General features: G+C 34.7%; 1 protein-coding gene across 3 annotated transcripts in view; it reads right to left on the bottom strand.

The window, feature by feature from the left end:
* Positions 1-7,357: 7,357 nt before the first annotated feature.
* The window catches only part of LOC107728781 (sorting nexin-19-like), a 29,619-nt gene continuing 16,746 nt past the window's right edge, over positions 7,358-20,230 (bottom strand). For 2 of the 3 annotated variants that reach the window (XM_016539057.1, XM_016539056.1), the window contains exons 10-12: positions 11,212-11,396; positions 9,987-10,074; positions 7,358-8,326 (exon numbers count right to left, since the gene is read on the bottom strand). In XM_016539057.1, coding sequence (XP_016394543.1) covers positions 8,203-8,326; positions 9,987-10,074; positions 11,212-11,396 — 397 coding nt within the window. In that variant the 3' untranslated portion in view covers positions 7,358-8,202. Of the gene's footprint in view, positions 8,327-9,986; positions 10,075-11,211; positions 11,397-20,230 lie in introns of those variants that run through there. The other variant, XM_016539060.1, reaches the window with a different exon arrangement.

Here is a 20,230-nt window from a genome sequence, read left to right on the forward strand (position 1 = left end):
AAAAAAATGTATGTATATATATATACACACATTGTGTGTGTGTGTGTGTGTGTGTGTATAATGAAAACATAAAGTATAAAAATTGTAACTAATTCAAAGTATTAATAAAAACTATAATAGTAATTTCACTGATACTAAAATACCATCTTACTAAAATCGAACGAATACAGTACATACTAAAATGTGCTTCTCAGACGATCTTCAGCTATCAGATTAACATCATTATGCTTTGAATTAGTCCGTATTTGCTTAGCATGTCAAAGTGATCTTGTTTTAGAAAATGACTCAGACGTCTGTTTACAGTGCAAAACTAGTACGTACGAGTTGAGTTGAGTAATAAATAAATCACCACAGCATAACTTTCATAATCTGGCAATAAATCATCTGAAATGTCATCATCAATCTGAGGTGTTATTGTCTATGTTCCCACTGATAACATCTGTACGGTTTCTTGCAATGGAAAAACGCTCTTTTGTTATTACAAAGACCACCAAAGGTTCACACAGAACACAGTGTCTATATCCTGGATCGGCCCCTACAAGCCCCTCAGCAGACAATGGCTAATTCTGCTCTCAATCTGCTTATAAATGCTGCTATGTAAAAGTCTCCTGAAACGTGGAAGATCAAAACAGGTTCAGGCTTTGATCACGCGCCAATGTAAAGCACGGTACAGACAGCGGCCGTCAGAAAGATCTATCCGAGCGTGATCACAGCCCCTTTAAACTGTGTTAAACGGAGATGACCTGAAGAGCGCAGTCATTTAGGTACTTCAGTATCTCCCTACTCTCATAACTCTCCTCTACTATTAGACGCCTTCGTATTTCTTAGCCAAAGTGAGTTCAGTGTGGTTCTGGTTAAAAATGAATGCATCATCGTGAAAGCCGAGCTTTTATTTAGCCGTGCAGATGTTGGTTGAGGTGTTGAAGAAAGAAAAGAAAGGGCAAACTGATATATATATATATATATATATATATATATAAACACACATACTACCATTAAAAAAATTGGGGTCAGTAAGTTATTTACATATTTATTTATTAAGAACTAAATATTTCTATTCACAAAAAATCATTAAATTGATAAAAGTGACAGAACAGACATTTATAATGTTACAAAAACATTTCGATTACAAATAAATGCTGTTCTTTTGAACTTTTAATCAAATAATCCTGAAAAAAAAATTTAAATCCTGAAACCTGAAACAAAAATATTAAGCAGCACAACTGTTTTCAACATTGATAATAATAAGAAATGTTTCTTGAGCAGCAAATCAGCAGATTAGAATGATTTCTGAAGGATCATGTGACACTGAAGACTGGAGTAATGATGCTGAAAACTCAGCTTTGACATTACAGGAATAAATTACATTTCAAAATATATTCAAATAGAAAACATTATTTTAGATTGTAATAATGTTTCACAATATAACTGTTTTTACTGTATTCTGATCAAATAAGATCAAATAAATACAGTCTCTGTGAGCTTAAGACACATTCTTACATATATAAAAGATTCCACAGTTTTGAATGGTAGTGTATATATTATTTGGACACTCTTTAGTTATTAAACATTTGGTGGAAATATCACCTTGACATAATTTTAAAGGTTTAAGATTAAAGGCAAAAATGTCTCAGAAACGTGAATAGTTCTGAGAAAAGATAATTTGTTTCCACTTGTTTTAATATTTTCTTATCTCGAGATGTGTTTTGGGGTCTTTGTGCCGCATCTTTTAGTCTTTGCTTATCCTGCCACCTTGTGGTTGGAAACCAGACTATCCTTAAAATACCAACAGCTCTAGGACTCCTTCTGCTGGCAGAACAAGAACAAAAGCTCCACTCAGATAAGTTATGAACTCTCTAAATGCACGTAAACACTAATTATATGATGAATAACCAACTGCAAGTTGAAAGATTTATTGCGTTGTGTTTTCACACGGCTGACTATATATAAATATGTCAGAAAGAGCGAAGAGCGAATGCTGAATATAAGCACTAGGCGGTCAGCAGGAGGCACTGTCACAGAAAACTACACCACAATCTTTATTCCACAACAGGTACAATATACTGTCCTTGATTATTACAAATGTATAAAGACACTAAAAGGACATGACAGATCCAGTGATATGTTAAACACGTCTCGTTGGCCGGGACTAAAGCCGCTGGATAACACAAACCAGAGACCAGATGAAACGTTCTTTGGCATCAACACGAGTGTCTTAATCTAACGCATACATGCTTGTATTTTGTTACATAAGATCAGGAGACAAACAATAAGTATAAAATATAAAATATAAAAAACATGCATCTCATTTTGCCAAAACTAAAGCTTGTCAAACGGTCCTGCAGAATAAACGTTCAGCAAGTGGTTGCATAACCTCTGTGAAGCCATGTGTTTTCCACATAGATGAGGATGGGCTTGAGGTTCATGCTAATCTTCAATTATTCAACAGGCTTACAAAAAAGAAATCTAATTATTAGTACATAAATATGTGTAGGGCCAAAATGTTCAACATGGCCAAAAATACATAAAGCCAGGATCAATTACGAGTGTCCTTTCGTCGTTGCAGTGCAGCTGATGATTTATTGGTTTAAATACTGAAGTGCTCACGCTCCACATGAATGAAATGAAGGAACACTACCACTAGCCAGCCTGAGCAGGAGATAACTTAATATGAAGTCAAACTAAAATATTTTGAAATGACTCAAAAGATCTAAATGCAGAGCCAGAAACAATCAAACACACAACCGTCTGGGTTTTCATCATCTTCACCTGCAGCTCTAAGGTGTTGACATTCTCTTCCTGTCTATTCCCATGCACTGAAACAGAACGAGCCTTAAAGGGGTCATATGATGCTGCTAAAAAGAACATTATTTTGTGTATTTGGTGTAATGAAATGTGTTTATGTGGTTTAAGGTTCAAAAAACACATTATTTTCCACATACTGTACATTATTGTTTCTCCTCTATGCCCCGCCTTTCTGAAACGCGTCGTTCAATCAAAAATGCAACTTTTATTCACCCTTTTGTCATGCCAAAATGGTATGACGTTCTGTCTTCTGTGGAACACAAAAGGAGATATTTAGAAAACTGTCCAAACTGCTCTTTTACAAACAATTAAAGTGAATGGTGACCAATGGCTGGCAACCTTAAAAATGGACATAAAGCACCTTAAAAAACATGATAAAAGTAGTAGTCTATGCCAGTGTTTCCCAACCTTTTTTTAGTCGCGGCACCCTTTGGAAATTTTAACAAACTTGTGGCACCCTACAAAATTAATTTTGTCACAATATTTGAATTTCTAACTTCGATATGATAATTTGAAACGTGTAGATATTCGGTACAACAGGGAAGAACTGCAGAATATAATGTCATACAGATATTTTTAATATTAAAAATTGTCCATCAATGGTGGCAATCAGAAGGCTAATTTCTGATGAAGAGACCAATTTATATGACAGATTTTAATGTAGGCTTTTATTCATATGTAAACATTGTGAGATAGCTAGTTATAATGCATCAGAAATGGATATTATATAATAGCTGCTTTTTTGAACAATTTGAATTTAAAAATATTAAAAAAGGATTTTTTACACGGCACCCCAGTTGGGAAACACTGGTCTATGCAACTTTTGCACTATATTCTAAGTCACCTTATGACAGTTTTGCATTAAGAACAGTCTGAAATTTATAGTTTGCCCAAAAATGAAGATTCTGTCATCATTTACTCACCCCCATGTTGTTTCAAACCTGTATGACTTACTTTCTTCTGTGGAATCTAAAACAATAAACACCATTTACAAGTATGGGGTAATTAAGATTTTTTTTTTTTTTCGAAATAATTTTATTAAGCTTTAAATTAATGCTTAAAATTAATAAAAAGTAATAGTTAAGACTTGTACATTGTTACAATATGTCGTTATGATATATTTCAATCGTATTCAAACCATTTCTATTCATTAAAAAACTAGCACAATATTTCCACAAAAAAAATATTAAGCGTTTCATTGATAATAATAAAAAACGTTTCTTGAGCAGCAAATCAGCATATTAGAATGATTTTTGAAGGATCACGTGACACTGAAGACTATGATGCTGACAATTCAGCTTTGCATAAAGGAAAAAACTACATTTTAAAAAATATTCTAAAACACAAAACAGTTCTTTTAAAAACTGTAATAATTTTTCACATTACTGTATTTTTGATCAAATAAATGCAGCATTGGTGAGTATTAAGAGACTGGCAGCTTTGGTCACCCATTGACTCTTGTGTTTTGCACCTTACTGGGTTTGAACCTACAATCATTCAGTTACCAGCCCAGATTTGTAATGATTATTATTATTATTATTATAACCATTATATTTGTCAAACATGCTGTGGACACTGGATATTTACAGTGTGGTCTTCATGACAGGCCTAATTCTTCCACTGACCAAGACGTCACTGATGACTAAGTGTAAAGTGAACCGTTCCAGGTCTGTAGCACCTCAGGACATTCCTGTGCTCTGTGGTCTAACACCATAGTATTACTACTCTGCTGAGTGTTTCCCAATATTTGTAGGAACTGCTTGTGGGGATGTACTGGCACATTTCCAATAGTGCAAAGGTCAAAAGAACATGATTTAAGGTTTCTGTTAGCAAAATAATTAAAGGGGTCATATGATGCGATTTCAATTTTTCCTTTCTCTTTGGAGTGTTACAAGCTCTTGGTGCATAAAGAAGATCTGTAAAGTTGCAAAGACTAAAGTCTCAAATCCAAAGAGATATTCTTTATAAAAGGTAAGAGTCAGCCACGCCTACCTAAAACGGCTCGTTCTAACACACCCCACATACCTACGTCACTATCTGGGAAGAGTTGCATAACGCCGCCCAAATAGTGACGTAGGTATGTGGGGGCGTGTTAGAACGAGCCGTTTTAGGTAGGTGTGGCTGACTCTTAACTTTTATAAAGAATATCTCTTTGAGAAACAATAATGTACAGTATGTGGAAAATAATGTGTTTTTTGAACCTTAAACCGCATAAACACATTTCATTACACCAAATACACAAAATAATGTTCTTTTTAGCAACATCATATGACCCCTTTAAGATACTATTGAAATTGTTAGTTTGTATTCACGTGCCACATGTGTTTACTTTAAATACTTTAAATAGACACATTCAAAACTAATATAAAAACACGCACTTGAACTTCAAAGATGTAATATAAAATATATTTAAGAGGTACACATGTTAATACACAGTTTAGCACATTAAAACAAATAAATAAAACCAGACAGTTTTCTAAAAAAAAAAAAAAAAAAAAAGTGTGGAGTGTTGTTACACTGTTTGAGGGCTGTGGGTGAACAATAGAACTACAGACAGATGTTTGTCTGTTTATCAGTGATTGCTGTGGGGATGCATCAGCAGGATTTATTAGGCTGTATTTTGTTGTGACAGGGATCAGTGATCTCTAAGATAAAGAGTCATGACTACTCACTCTTAAGACTTGCCAGCTTGCCAAACTCATTTTGTCGACCTCCAAAATTAGTCCCAGATACTTGATCTGATTTCAATAATCCGACGTCTCTTTGTTCATCAATTTCTGTTGATTTTGGATCTAGACCTTTTTTCCAAGGTTTAGAGATGTTTTCCACCAAATTCTAGGAAATCTGGATGTTTAGCTCCAAGAAGTCTGTGTTTGTAATCTCATATAATGGAACAGCATAGTATTATTTAGCATGAGCGGGATTTAGCATGTTTTCAACTGACCATGTGAATTAACATGATGACGCACTGATGTTTTCACTTTAATAGTGGGGGGGGTGGAGTATTAACTGAATGGAATAAAATAGATAGACAGGTACATTAAGGTGACAGCATGTCAATGAAGAAACAGCTGTTTGAAGCATTAGGACTTCCTTAGAAAGTGTTACCAAATTATGTTCATTCAAAATGCTTCCAATAGAATTATATTGTTTGTGATTTTATTACATCGTTTTAGTTGAGAAGTGCCGTTTCAAATCATAGTTCACTTAACTTCAGCCATTCGACAAAACATGGTAATCTTTATCATGTGAGGCTCGTGTATTACTAACAACCGTAGATTATATTGCCGGAAAACAATTTTGTAATCCAAAAGTTTGACTGAAACACTTGGTCAAACAATCTACTTGAACTAAACGTGACTAAATGTGACCAAAAGAAGCAGAAACAGTTTCTGTTCATATTTTGGTAGATTTGTTTGCATCATTTAATATCTTGGTGTTTTTTTTTTTTTTTTTGCTATGTTTTAAATGCAAACTGAATCACAATTAAGTTCGAATAAGTTAATACAAATAAGTGTAACATGCTAACCGAAACTGAAAGCAATTCAAAAATAAGTGTCAATTTCTCTGTAAAATGCATCTCCACTGAATTCAATGACAATATCAACTGCTTTATAATGTTACTTCAGTATACATCAGAACAACATAAAGCCTACAACATAAATTACCAGATCACTTACAAAATTACAAATAGTGCAACATTGAGCGCTTTAAGAACAAGTGCAGTGTAACAAAGCCATTAAGCCACTGTAATGCATACTGGGCAAAAGGGTTCACAGTGCAAAACGTGAATCTAAATCTGCATGCAACTACTAGGTAGTTTGTGCAAGCGGAATGGTGACTAGATGACATATTAATGCTAATAAAACAAACTTTGACAGTAATACTTTTAAGATTTGGAAACTAATTACACATTATATTAAGGAATGACAAGGCTGTTTTTTTTTTCAGATGTTTTAAGAGTTACATGTGCATCAATTTGATAGTTTTTTTTTAAACTGAATTAAATTATTTATACACATTAAGGCAATTAAGACATCATTTCATTGTGCTAGAATTCTAACAAAATATGTAAACCACAAACCAGAACTATGTACACATTATATTAAGGAATGACAAGGCTGTTTTTTTTTTCAGATGTTTTAAGAGTTACATGTGCATCAATTTGATAGTTTTTTTTAAACTGAATTAAATTATTTATACACATTAAGGCAATTAAGACATCATTTCATTGTGCTAGAATTCTAACAAAATATGTAAACCACAAACCAGAACTATGTAATTCTCTATTATTTGTTGTTAGAACTCAGCTGCTTTGTAATGTACATCTAAAGAAATAAACAAATTTAAAGGAGTAGTTCACCCAAAAATTGTATCTAAACCTGTATGACTTTTTTTTTCTGCAAAACACAAAATACATTTTATAGTGTTGGTAACAGTTTTGGTGCCTATTGACTTCCATTATAAGAAAAAAAAACCTTATCTCAAAAAAATATGTTATATTCCACAAAAAAAAAAAAAGAAGTAATACAGGATTGGAATGACATGAAAATAAGTAAAGAATGACAGAAATGTCCTTTTTGGGTGAACTATCTCGCTAAGATAACTTGTATGCATACTTCAATTACAGAGTAAATAAGACAAATGCTGAAAACTGGCCATTTTTGCTGAATCAACATGACCTTTTCTTTTTCCGTAGAGGCTTTATGTCAGCATCTAACCACTTAAGTAGAGGTTGTGAATAGAGACATTACATTTAAAGGCTTCACAAGTTGGCTGAGAGCACACAAAGCTCTTACAGCATTACCGTGACCCCAGACGCAGATGTGATGAATTTCATACTTAAAGAGGAAACTTCTGGAAAAATAGGCTTTATCTTAGAGATAAGGCTGATACAGCCTCTAAAGCATCTCTGAAGAAGGTGTGAAGCAAAATTATCAAGTGCATATGTGCACAAGAAGGGAATGTGTGTAAGCTCAAGGTATATCAAGACTGAAAGGCCGCAAACACGTAATAGGATGGTGCAGAAATGATCTGCACAGTCCATCTGTAAGAGCTTTGCCCAAAGCTGATGTGGGAACAAGGTGGATAAAAGTTGGAGAACTTGCGACTAATTCAGATCCGGTATGTCGGGCTTTAGAGATTGGACTTGTGGTTTGATAAAACACAAAACAGGTGGTCATTAATCAATGCCTGCTCGGATGTGCGCAATGTGTCCCAGAAACAGAGAGACCAAATTGGTGCCAGACACGGGGTGTCATGAATCCAAATCCACACTTTCTTGATCACATGTTCCTGCCTGTATTTCCACCTAATATTTGAACCGATCACATGTTTGTATGAGATACGCATGTATGTAGGCAAGTGTGTTTATGTGTCCAGTCTGCCCCAGCACACCTATGGTGGCAGCTTCTCAGCGTTTTTGGACAGGCTGTGCAGAAGTGTTTTCTGAAAGTCCCCATCAGATGCCTCAGGGATGAGAAACTCGATAAGCAGATCCCAGATGCAGTACACAAGATGCCTGCAAGATATAAACAGTCACAGGAGGTCACAAGCACAGCTACATCCTGAACACACATACTGTATTCTCAAGAACCATGGGAAGATTACTTTCATACATTACTTTGCAAATTAAAAAAATTCTAAGTTTTGAAGCAAATTTATAATTGCTTGCAGTGTAATATCAAGCTCATTCTTCTCTATGACAATAAAACTGAATTCAAATCATCACACTAAATGTGAATTCAAATTGAATTTGACTTTCTAAAAAACATTAAAAATTATGCATTCTGTTGTAAATTAAATGAATGAACAGTACAAAAGCACCCTGCAGCATATTGATTCCTATAGTAAAATAAAATAAAAATACATCTATTAATTAATAATAAATACATGTAAAGTGTATTTATAAATTAATAATAATTAAATTAATGAAATGTAATTATTTAATAATGAAATTTAGTTAATAAATCAATAATACATACAGTTAATAAACAAATAGGCTAATAAATGAATACATTTATGAATACATGTATTTCTTCATGAATTAATAATAAATGAATAAATAATACATAACTTTTTTATTAATTAGTGTATTTATTTCTAAATTAATAAATAAATAAATATATATTAATGTCATCATAAATGTATTTGAAAATTATTTATAAATTAATAAAATTACTACTTCTACTATTAGTATTATTATAAGGAGTAATAGTAGTATCAATATGATCATTTATTCCTTTTCTTATTCTTATTAATAATAAGATTAATAAAAAAAATAAAAATAAGTTAATCTTTCAAAATAAGTCACTATCCAGTCAGTAAAAATGTAAACGAGCTTTAAAGGTAAGTAACCGAGTAACGAAAACGTTTATTTCACGGTAGAAATGGAGTCTTAAGTTCATAAAACTGAAAAGATGGACATTTCAAATGAACTCCTTTCAAGCACTCATTCAGATGCCATTTTATGCTTTCCATCAAAAGTCCCAAAGCGGTGGATGATCATCTGTGCTGCCTTCAAAAACCAGCCAGATTAAGGTTTCTTAGTGGACAGGATGTTACGCAGACTCTGGATTTGGACATGCCTTGTTGCCTTCCCCCCTCTGTATACTGTCTGCTAAGGACACAGCTCATAAAGCAAAGGATATTGAGTCAATGTATAACTGATTGTAACAGCATCTGCTTCATCTGGACATTTACAGCAGACTACAGCATGTTCTAGTAAATCAAAGAGCAGCTCTCTTGAAATCCAAGCCGGTGAGAATAAATCATGCATCCCACTGTGGTAACAGTCTACAAAGATGTCACGAGGCGCCCTGATAACAGCGCACAGCAATGTATCTATTGAAAGCACACTTTTTGCATTCTTTTATCGGCATCGCTTACTTACTGTGCCATAACAAGATGATGTAAGTAATTTACAACCTGACCATTTTAACCATTAAAGCCACATGTTCTCTAGGCCATGTCTGCTTGCCTCATGAAATATTTATGCACTTTTACAGCCACATACCGTTAAAAACACTCGAAATGCTACTATTTTTGCAGCATTTTTAAAACTACATGGAATTTCCAGTCAACGTTATTAACCTCATAAATATGTATGTTGGAGTGTGACATATTTCATAAGTGACTGTGGTGCTGATTTTTATCTCCGTCTGTTTAGTACTCAAACACACCTGTTAATTGTGGGGTCCTGAAAAGAATCCACAACCATCTGCCAAGATATCTTGTACTTCTCAGAGCCCAGCATATCAGAGATCAGATCTGTAAAAACACAGAACACCACAATAAACTCAGCAAACTCGGTCAAGGCACACAGAGATGTGCTGGACCAAACCAAACTACTGATGAAGAACAGTCATTTTCTGTTGAGAGGTGGTTTCCCCTGAACTTCTCTTGTTCATGTTTTGATTCATTGATTCATCTCCTGAGCAATGGTGTTGTGTTACTAAACAGCTGTTTGTCTGAATCACCATTTTCTATTTTCAGTTTGTCTGAATGGCTATTTTCTATTTCTATTTTCCAAAGCAAGCTTGATTGCAAAATGTGCAAGCTTGTTTTTCCAAGCTCTAATTTTACTCATTCCATCCAAAACCAAATGCTAAAAAGAATTTGAATTGAAAATGTTCACCGAGAAGTTCAAATTCAGTCAATTAAAATACTTGCATGCATGCATGATTGGTCTCTTAATTTTCTTAATATTTAACACATTAATGCATTCAGTTGCTTTTTTATTCTGAATCAATTACTGATCTATCAGTCACTTAAAGAGGTGAAAAAAATAGTCAGATTATGCCATTTACAAATGATCTATCCTTTAATTGTCAGTGGAAATCTCTGTATTTGTACTAGTAGTAGGTACAGATCAGTGTTCTTTTACATTAGTATCATTTAGATACTATTATAGTTATTAATATTTTAAATCCGTTTTTATTTTTATAATTTCTATTTTAATTTTAATTAAAAGTTTTAGTTTTTTAATTTTATTTTGTTTTTGTCATGTATGTTTGTTTGCTTATTTATTTCAGTATTAGTTTTAGTCATTTTAGTACATCAAGTTAAACAATCAAAATGAGAAATGTTGCCTTTGCAATTAGCTGAAATAAAGTTTTTTTATATTTTATTTTAAGCAATTGTTTATGGTAAGCATTTTTGATGGTTTTAGTTTAGTTTTAGTTAACTAGTTGTGCTGCTTAATATCTTCAGGATTCTTCGATTAATAGAAAGTTGAAAACATTTATTTGAAATAAAAATTTTTGTCAAATTACAAATGTCTTTGCTGTCACTTTGAATCAATTTAATGTGTCCTTGCTGAATAAAAGCATTAATTTCTTCAAAAAAAATAAAAATCTCCAAACTTTTGAACAATAGTGTATAAGTACATATTATGTGGCGTCTCACCTGGCAGTAGTTTCATAAGGCACTGCAGAGCCTGCTCTCTGCTCTCCTGTTTCTGCTGCTGGCTGCGGTGGGGTCTGGGTTGAGCCGGCAGACTTCCTCCAGGCCAGATGGCCTCCTGCAGCACCCGCAGATAAATCACCCAATACTGCGTACAGGTCAGGTTAACCACACCCACCTCCAGCCACCTGCAGGCCAATCACAACAACTATTTAACATGATGCTATCAGAAGCATTCAGAACACTGTCTTGTGACCATGTGTTTTTGACAGAAGCTTCAGGATAAAATTCAGGATTGCTGGTGAATTGGACTGTGATGGTGTGCTGCATGCAAACAGCACAAAACATGCTACAAACCATGTGTGATTCAAATATAATCGAAAAGTCTACCAAATGGAAAGGAAAAGTCAAAGAGAACATCATGTGTTTGGACTTCATCTTTCACGGATGTCCTTCAGCAAGTCGCAGTTCACATGTGCCACTGAAATGTACTTTGTCTATTCCAGTTAAAATCTCTGACGGGCCGCATCTGGAAATAGTTTATCCTAAAAAAAACAGCATCTCATTTAACAGTATAAACTCTGCAAAATTACTTTTGGCTACCTTACGCCGAAGAAATTACAGATAACTGAGGGATTGCATAACATTACTGTGGATGAGACTGTTTAATCTTAATAATAATCATTTTGGCAGACAGTCATCTTAACAAATGGAACTGAACAAAAGATGTGGAAAAAGTATTATAAAAAAAATGTTATGAGAGAGGCTATTAGGTTAGAAAAATAGAATGGAAAATAATAATGTGTATTTTACTAGGATTGCCAATTGATTATTAAAAATAATTACATGATCAATCCAGTGTAATTTTAGTGTCATTGATACACTATTATAGTATTTGTTAATATTTTGAATTAGATTTAATCAAGATTTAGTCATTCTGTTGCGTTTTTTGGGGGGAGTCTCCAACAATAGGTGGTTTACATGCATGTAAGGTAAAAAAAAACACTTTTTTTTTTTTTCAAAATATACACATATAATATATATATATATAAAACCTTATTTTTCAACAATTCGTTCGAAGCAGTTCTAAGATTCAGTCTCTCTCTAAATCCCTCCTTTCCATGAGCCTACTCTGCTCTGATTGGTCAGATGGCCCAGTCTGTTGTGATTGGTCTACCGCGTACAGTGCCATAGTTTCATATTTTGAATGCTTGATAGAAAATATAATCATCTATTATTTATCATACTTACAGGTTGTGATTCAGTGGAGCTAGCAGGTTCAAATAAACTGGGTACTGAGGCATCAGTTCGAATCCCACTTCCGTGTGTACTTCAGTACCCAGTTTGCTTACTGACGACTCGTTTAGGCTGTTCAGAGTTGATTCTTTCTTTTGGGAGACAATAACTTTGTTTATCATGTCACTTTCTGCTTTACAGCTTTGCAGACTGTTTACATTACAGCTCCATTACACACTGCACGAAAGGCAATATTCGAAATAGGGGCACTAATGAAAACGAGTAATGTTGCCTTGGTAACTAGCTAAATTAAAATAAGTTTAACTTCTACATTTAATAAGTTTTTTTATATAACAAAATATAATACACATTAAGTATATATTTCAGTTAATGTTTTAAATAATAAAATGAATGACCCACAAGGTCTAGAGATGTTTGTTTTTTTTTCAAGTTAAACTACTTTTAACTTGAGCCCGTTTTTGAAACATTGTGTAATGCACAACAAGATGCAAAAGACACAAGCACAATGGTCAATCACACCCGTGCATGTTTGCATAGAAAAACATATGAAAAAGTAGTGGAGTGAAATGTAAAAACATGGTCCGTGTGAACTGTTTTTGAATCGTTTATAATTATTTCTAAAGAAAAAAAAAATATTGCGTGTCTTTTATGCAGATGATTTAATGTAGCAGAGAAATATTATTCACATTAAAAAAAATAATAATAAGTGACTGTGGTCAAGAAAAGTTATGGGTGAAACAAGTGATGAAAAGTCACGCAAATCCATAATGCTATAAATATACAACCCCATTAGAGCTCTAATCATATACGCAGCTGGGAAAACAAGGCTTTTCTTCTCTCATGAATACTATGTGAAGTGGACCCAGGAATTTCATGTGTCACTGATTTAAATCTGTTCTGCTCTTCGATTACATAGCTGGTTTATTTTGGTCCTGACTCTTTGAAGTGCCACTAATACTACATGGTGACAGAGCCTGAGATGCAGAGAACCTCTTATGGTCATGCTTACTCAGTGCCAAAAAAAATTTAATCAGTTTAACAATATTTCATTTTCTAAATACTGAGAATCTGGACATACAGCTGTCCCCAGTGGGGGTTTCAGTCCAAAATGCATATGTCTTATGTTTTTTGACAGAGGGAATACAGTGTGTGTGAAAGCATATGAAAGCCAAAGTCTGCTCCACTTCATGGCTATGTGTCTAGCATAGCTCCCTTTAGACTCTCAATCAGAATGATGGGTTTCCCAGTGGCCATTAAACAACAATTATGGTCAAATTTCAATGACCCAGTAGCAACATGACAGAGTCTCATTTGTATTGCCTGTCAACTACTGCAGAGATTTTCTATGGCCTTAATGGACAACAAAGGTCTACAACAGTACAAAAACATCAAAACGCACTGTTTTCAAATAGGATTGCTATTCTGTTCCATGACAAATTTTTATTTTTAGAGCCTACAGTAGGTTTAGTACATTTTACGTCAGTTTAATAGTTTTTTTTATAGGTTTTTATTTCCTTGAATGACATTAAAAGTGCATTTGTATAAATGTGTCATTCAAAATTCTAGCTTGCTGCCCAAACAAGAGTACTAGGTCAGCCTGCAGTTCTAACAGAGCTTCTGAAAAGGCTGACTGAGGATGTACGTAATTCTCGAGAAGCTCTGATGTAAGGTGATGGAACAAAAACTAGCTGTTCCAAAACAACAAGTGGAGCATTTTATTCCATTAATGCCATTTCTGCCATTATAAAGGGTAGTTCATGTGGTCTGGCACGGCCTTTGACGGAGACGGGCAGCATTAGAGGGGGAAGACATTTCTCAAGCCAACAGGAGTGGAAAACAAGGGTGCCTGGAGCTCACTGGAGCCAATTAAGTTTAAACTACCCTTTTCAGATTTTAATGTGAGCCTTGATGTCTTCTGACACTCCAAAAATGTAAACATGATAAATATATTCCATTCAGAGCCTTGCCTGATCTGCATCTCACATAAACTTGGAAAAACTGATGTGCTGGAAGACTAATCTCAGTAGGAACTGAATTACATGGAGCTTTAATTATGATCCGATAAAATCTGTTATCTAAGATCGGTGCAGAAAAGTACAATGAATTCAGGTTGTACGATAGAACAATATATAGAACGATAGATATCAGGTTGTATGAAGATTATGAGTGGACAGCCACAAATTTTCAACTGGATTGAGATCTGGCCACTCCAAAAAAAAACATTAACATTGTTTTGAAGGCATTCCTTTAGCTTTGGCTTTATGTTTGTGGGCACTATCATGATGGAAAACAAATCTCCCAAATCACAAATGTCCAGCAGACTCCATCACGTTTTCCTCCATGATTCCCCTGTTTATTTTACTCTCTCAATCCATCTAGGACCTGCTGAAAAGAAGCATCCGAACAACATGATGCCACCACCGCCACCACGCTTCACAGTTGGGATGGTGTGTTTCTGACGATGTTTGGCTCACACCAGACATGCCATGTAGTCTGATGGCCAAAAAGACCACAGAACCTTAATCCAGCTGGCTTCAGAGTCTCCCACATGCCTACTTGCAACTGTAGCCGAGATGTCATATGACATTTTTTAAGCAGTGGCTTTCTCTTTGCCACTCTGTCACTCATTTATTAAGCTGTGACTAGTGAGGCAGTAGTTGTAAGCAGTTTCTATAATCTTGGCCGCTGAAGCCAATAACTCTTCAGAGTTGTCATTGATATCTTGTTGGCCCCCAAAAAGTCCTTTTTACACAGTCACTTTCCATTTCTTAATCATTGATTCAACTGTACTCCAAGGAATAATCAATCAATGACTTAGAAATCCTTCTAAAACTATTCTTTTTAAAATTCTAAAACGACTTTGTTAAGCCAGTAAGAGATTAGGAATGTCATATAAAAGGGGTGAATACTTTTTATTTTAGATCACCTTATTAAAAATTTGGTTAGTAGCTTATTGACTGTTTCACAGCTTAGTTTAAACAAGTTAGTTAGTTACCTTCTATCAATTATGTAATTATTAACTAAACTACCAATTAATAACTTAGTTACTAAATAGTTAGTTGATATATTTTAATTTCTTTAACTTTAAACAAAGTAACTATCAACTAACTAACTATAATTAGGGGTGCATGATATTAGATTTTTGTTGATATCCTATATGCCGATATTATTCAACTCATTTTGGCCAATAGCGATACCGATATATATATTTCCTTTTGTTTTGAAAAAACACCTCTCTCCTGTGCAGAAATTATAAACAAATTATTTTTAATTTTGGTTAGTTTTGAGCAAAAACTTACTTGTTAGAACTAATACATATTATTAAAGTTCTTTAATTAGAATACATTGAAAGCTTTGAAAATAACTGTAATAAAATCAATCTCTGCTGTTTTTTTTTCAGTTTTTTTTTTTACCTTAACATTTTATTTGTGGATTTAACATTAATAGATGGTCTAAAGCAAAAGAGCTGTAAAAATTCTTTAAAAAAATATTTTAGAGCTCCTTGTATTTAAGTTTTCATATTCCATTTGAAAAAAATATATTACATATTAATTTATAAATCTGTAGGCCTAACATATTAAATTATTTAATTTACAAGTGTCATGTTTGTGAATTTTATTCATGCAAGCAACAGAAACACAAGTATCTTAATGTTATTTGTGTATTTTACTTTTCATTTTATTACAAGTAGGCCTACAGCTCCCCATAAATAAATAAACCGCCTTACAAGACGGGCATTTGGACCAGTGGGAGGCTGCTGCTGCTACACTAGTGACACATGCTGCACTAGTCGCACACCGGACACATCATATATGTACATTCTCAAATTAAATGCAGCAATCCAAAACAGTGAATCTAATCATCATTTAGGCAAAAGTTCACTTCAAGAATGACCACACTGCTGACGTGATCTTATCGCTAGCACACCCTGAGCACATGTGAGCTATTCCTCTTATCGGCAAGGCATATAGACATCAATTTTTTCAAATCGGCCGATGCTGATGTTTACATTTTAAGCCTTTATCAGCTGATTCCGATAACGTAATATTGTGCATCCCTAATAACATATAAAACTGTCAACGAACTACTAAAATACATTTAGAAGATAGATAGATAGAATCTTGGCTCATTTTAGGTAAAAACATGAACTAACTGAAATGAAATATAAACAGTCTAGTACACTGAAATTGCACACAGAGACAGAAATCGATTCTCGTGCAGGTGTTTGTGTAACAGGTGTCTGTGCAGACTAATTATTCAGAGATTCTTGTCCAAATAGAGGCAACAAAAAGACCAATTCAGCTCCTGCTTTCTTACCAAATGGAACATAATGACCTTTATGGGCAGCCAAGAGCTGAACTGCATCAATTTGCGCTGTGAAATAATCAAACGCTCTGGGTTGTGTGCCAGCTTTTTTTAAACAAGCCATTACAAGCTAGCAGTCTGTTTCAAAACCCAGGGGAATGTTGGACCAAAACAAATTGTCTTTCCCAATTCCAAATTAACTGATTTATCTCTGATTAATCCATCTCCATGCACAACTATTGCAAAACAATCGCATACTTTCACCTTCGGAGGCCACATCCTAAGCTAAAAATAGTTTCTTGGCACGGATAGCATCTTGTACGGGTACATTTGATTGTAAGGAATCATCTCTGATGCAATTTACCAAAGAAAAAAGTTGACAAACACAAACTGTGACTGTGATATGAGATTACAGCATCATTACTGAAATTTTCCATAGGGACCCGATAACAAGGCTAAAATCTCCCTTTTCTGTCAAAAATACTAGAAAAGGTAGTATCCTCTCAGCTATGTTCCTTCTTAGAGAGAAATGGTATCTGTGAGGATTTCCAGTTAGGATTTAGACCATATCATACTGAGACTGCTCTCATCAGAGTTACAAATGACCTGCTCTTATTATCTGATCGTGGTTGTATTTCTCTATTAGTGCTACTGGATCTCGGCACTGTGTTTGTCACTATTGACCACTACATCTTTTTGAGTAGACTACAAAATTATGTTGGCATTAGTGGAATTGCATTGGCATTGTTAAAATCTTACTTATCTGATGGTCATCAGTTTGTAGCAGTGAATGAAGAGGTATCATATTGATTGCAAGTACAGTATGAAGTACCACAAGGCTCAGTACTAGGACCGCTGCTTTTCATGCTTTACGTGTTACCCTTGGGAGATATCATCAGGAAACATGTTGTTAGCCTTCACTGTTATGCTGATGATACTCAGCTCTATATTTCTTCGCGTCCCGACGAAACATACCAATTCGCAAAACTAACGGAATGCACAGTTGATATAAAAAAGCAGGATGACTAGTAATTTCCTGCTGCTAAATTCTGAAAAAAAATGAAGTTTTAATTATTGGACCAAAAACCTCTGCATGTAATAACCTAAAACACTGTCTAAAACTTGATGGCTGCACAGTCAATTCTTTGTCATCAGTTAGGAACATCTTGCTAGTTACTTAAAGCCCTAAATGGTTTAGCTCCTCAATACTTGAGCGAGCTCATATCACATTATAGTCCTTCACGTCTGCTGCAATCTCAAAACTCTGGCCATTTGAAAATACCTAGAATATCAAAATCAACACGGGCAGCAGATCTTTTTACTATTTAGCGCCCAAACTCTGGAACAATCTACCTAGCATTGTTCAGGAGGCAGACACACTCTGTCTGCTTAAATCTAGATTAAAGACCCATCTCTTTAACCCTGGCATACACATAACACACTATCACATTTCTATAACTCAAATCTGTTAAAGGATTGTTAGCCTGCATTTATTAGGTCAACCAGAACCCGGAACACTTCCCATAACACCCGATGTACTCGTTACATCATAAGAAGAATGGCATCTACGCTAATATTTGTCTCTTTCATTCTTATTCCGAGGTCACTGCAGCGACCCAGATCCAGTCTGTATCCAGACCAGACGGTGGACCAGCACCTACAGCCCTGAATGTCAGCGGAGACCATGTCAACTAGATGAGCCCTAGAGACAGATTCCCTGTGAAGACCATGTCAACTAGACGGCCATCTGGACAAGACTATGGGAACCAGACAAGTCCTCTGCACAAATCTGACCTGTGTTGCAGCCTGGAATTAAACCACACCATGCTGGTTTCGTCTGTCTAGAGGAGAACTGGCCCCCCAACTGAGCCTGGTTTCTCCCAAGGTTTTTTCTTAATTTCTGTCACCAATGGAGTTTTGGTTCCTTGCCTCTGTCGCCTTTGGCTTGCTTAGTTGGGGATGCTTGCCTGATTGCACAGACACTATTGAAAGAGAGCTGAACTGGATGATGACATCACTGAATCATCACTGAACTGACTTTAACTTGGAAAAATGACTGTTTGTTATTGTCCTCTTGCATTATTGATAAACTATTTTCCTTTTTGCCACTGTAAAGCTGCTTTGACACAATCTGTATAGTATAAAGCACTATACAAATAAAGGTGACTTGACTTGACTGTGTGGTCTTTTTTCCACATGGGGCTGCTGATAGGTTCACTGAGAATTTTCAGTTGAAACTTCAACTTCTGTCATTATAATCTTTCATACTCTGGATGACTGGCAGATCCTTCTATACCGTGCCATGTGCATCTTGTAATGATGGAGCATGATGAATGCTGGCTTTACAATCAATACACCTCATCCTGTAAAAATGCAGGGAAGATGTTCAGTTTCTTTCGGCACTGATTAAACTTGCTTATCTCCAATCAGATATTTCTGAATGTCAGGTTATGTGGTTGCATGAACACAAAGAGTACAATACTAAGAATGCAGGGAAGATGTTCAGTTTTTTTCAGGACTGACTAAACTTGCTTATCTCCAATCAGATATTTCTGAATGTCTGGTTTTGTGGATGCATGAACACAAAGCGTACAATACTAACACTGTTTTCTTCATAACAGTGTTGTTATGGAAGACCTAGATGAAAAAAAGTCCTTAATTTCAAACACATTCTCACTATGCCTATAGATAATTTTAGAGTATTCAGACTGAAATAACACATCACATGTTATGAAAAAGCGACCACCTTTGTAATAAATAACTAAAACTGATATGAATTTGAAACCATGGCCGTAATTGAATTTGTGCCAAGTTTATATCTATAAAGGGTCATTCTGTAGTGTGTTGTTGGAAATAAATCACATCAAGGGATTTTTTGGAAGCTTGAGTGGCTGTTGTCAAAAAAAAACAGACGGATTGGCAGACTGTGTTTTTGCGCATGTACAGTCTTGGCTGTTTTATATCAAGCATAACCCATGGATGGATATTTGATCAAGAATCCAGTGAAAACAATAGTACAGTGAAATACTATTACAATTTAAAATAAATGTAATATACTCCTGTGATGTCAATGCTGAATTTTCAGCATCATTACTCCAGTCTTCAGTGTCACATGATCCAACAGAAATCATTCTAATATGCTGATTTGCTGCTCAAGAAACATTTCTCATTATTATCATTGTTGAAAACAGTTACAGCTTAATATTTTTACGGAAACCGATACTTTTTTCACAATTCTTTGAATAGAAAGTTCAAAAGTACCTTTGAGGGGTAGTGTAAATGATGATAGTATATTAATTTTTGTGTGAACTAGCTATTCTTTTCACGATAGAAGCATAAGTATAATGTATTATCAATATTAGCAACTGATCTGATCATGAACATGTCCTGTAAACCCTTCATCACAACATGCCGTGAATCAAAACTCCATATGAGAAATTAATGTTAATTTGAGAACAGC

The sequence above is a fragment of the Sinocyclocheilus rhinocerous genome, unplaced genomic scaffold, assembly GCF_001515625.1.
Source record: "Sinocyclocheilus rhinocerous isolate Xijiao unplaced genomic scaffold, SAMN03320098_v1.1 scaffold4625, whole genome shotgun sequence".
Taxonomy (NCBI): domain Eukaryota; kingdom Metazoa; phylum Chordata; class Actinopteri; order Cypriniformes; family Cyprinidae; genus Sinocyclocheilus; species Sinocyclocheilus rhinocerous.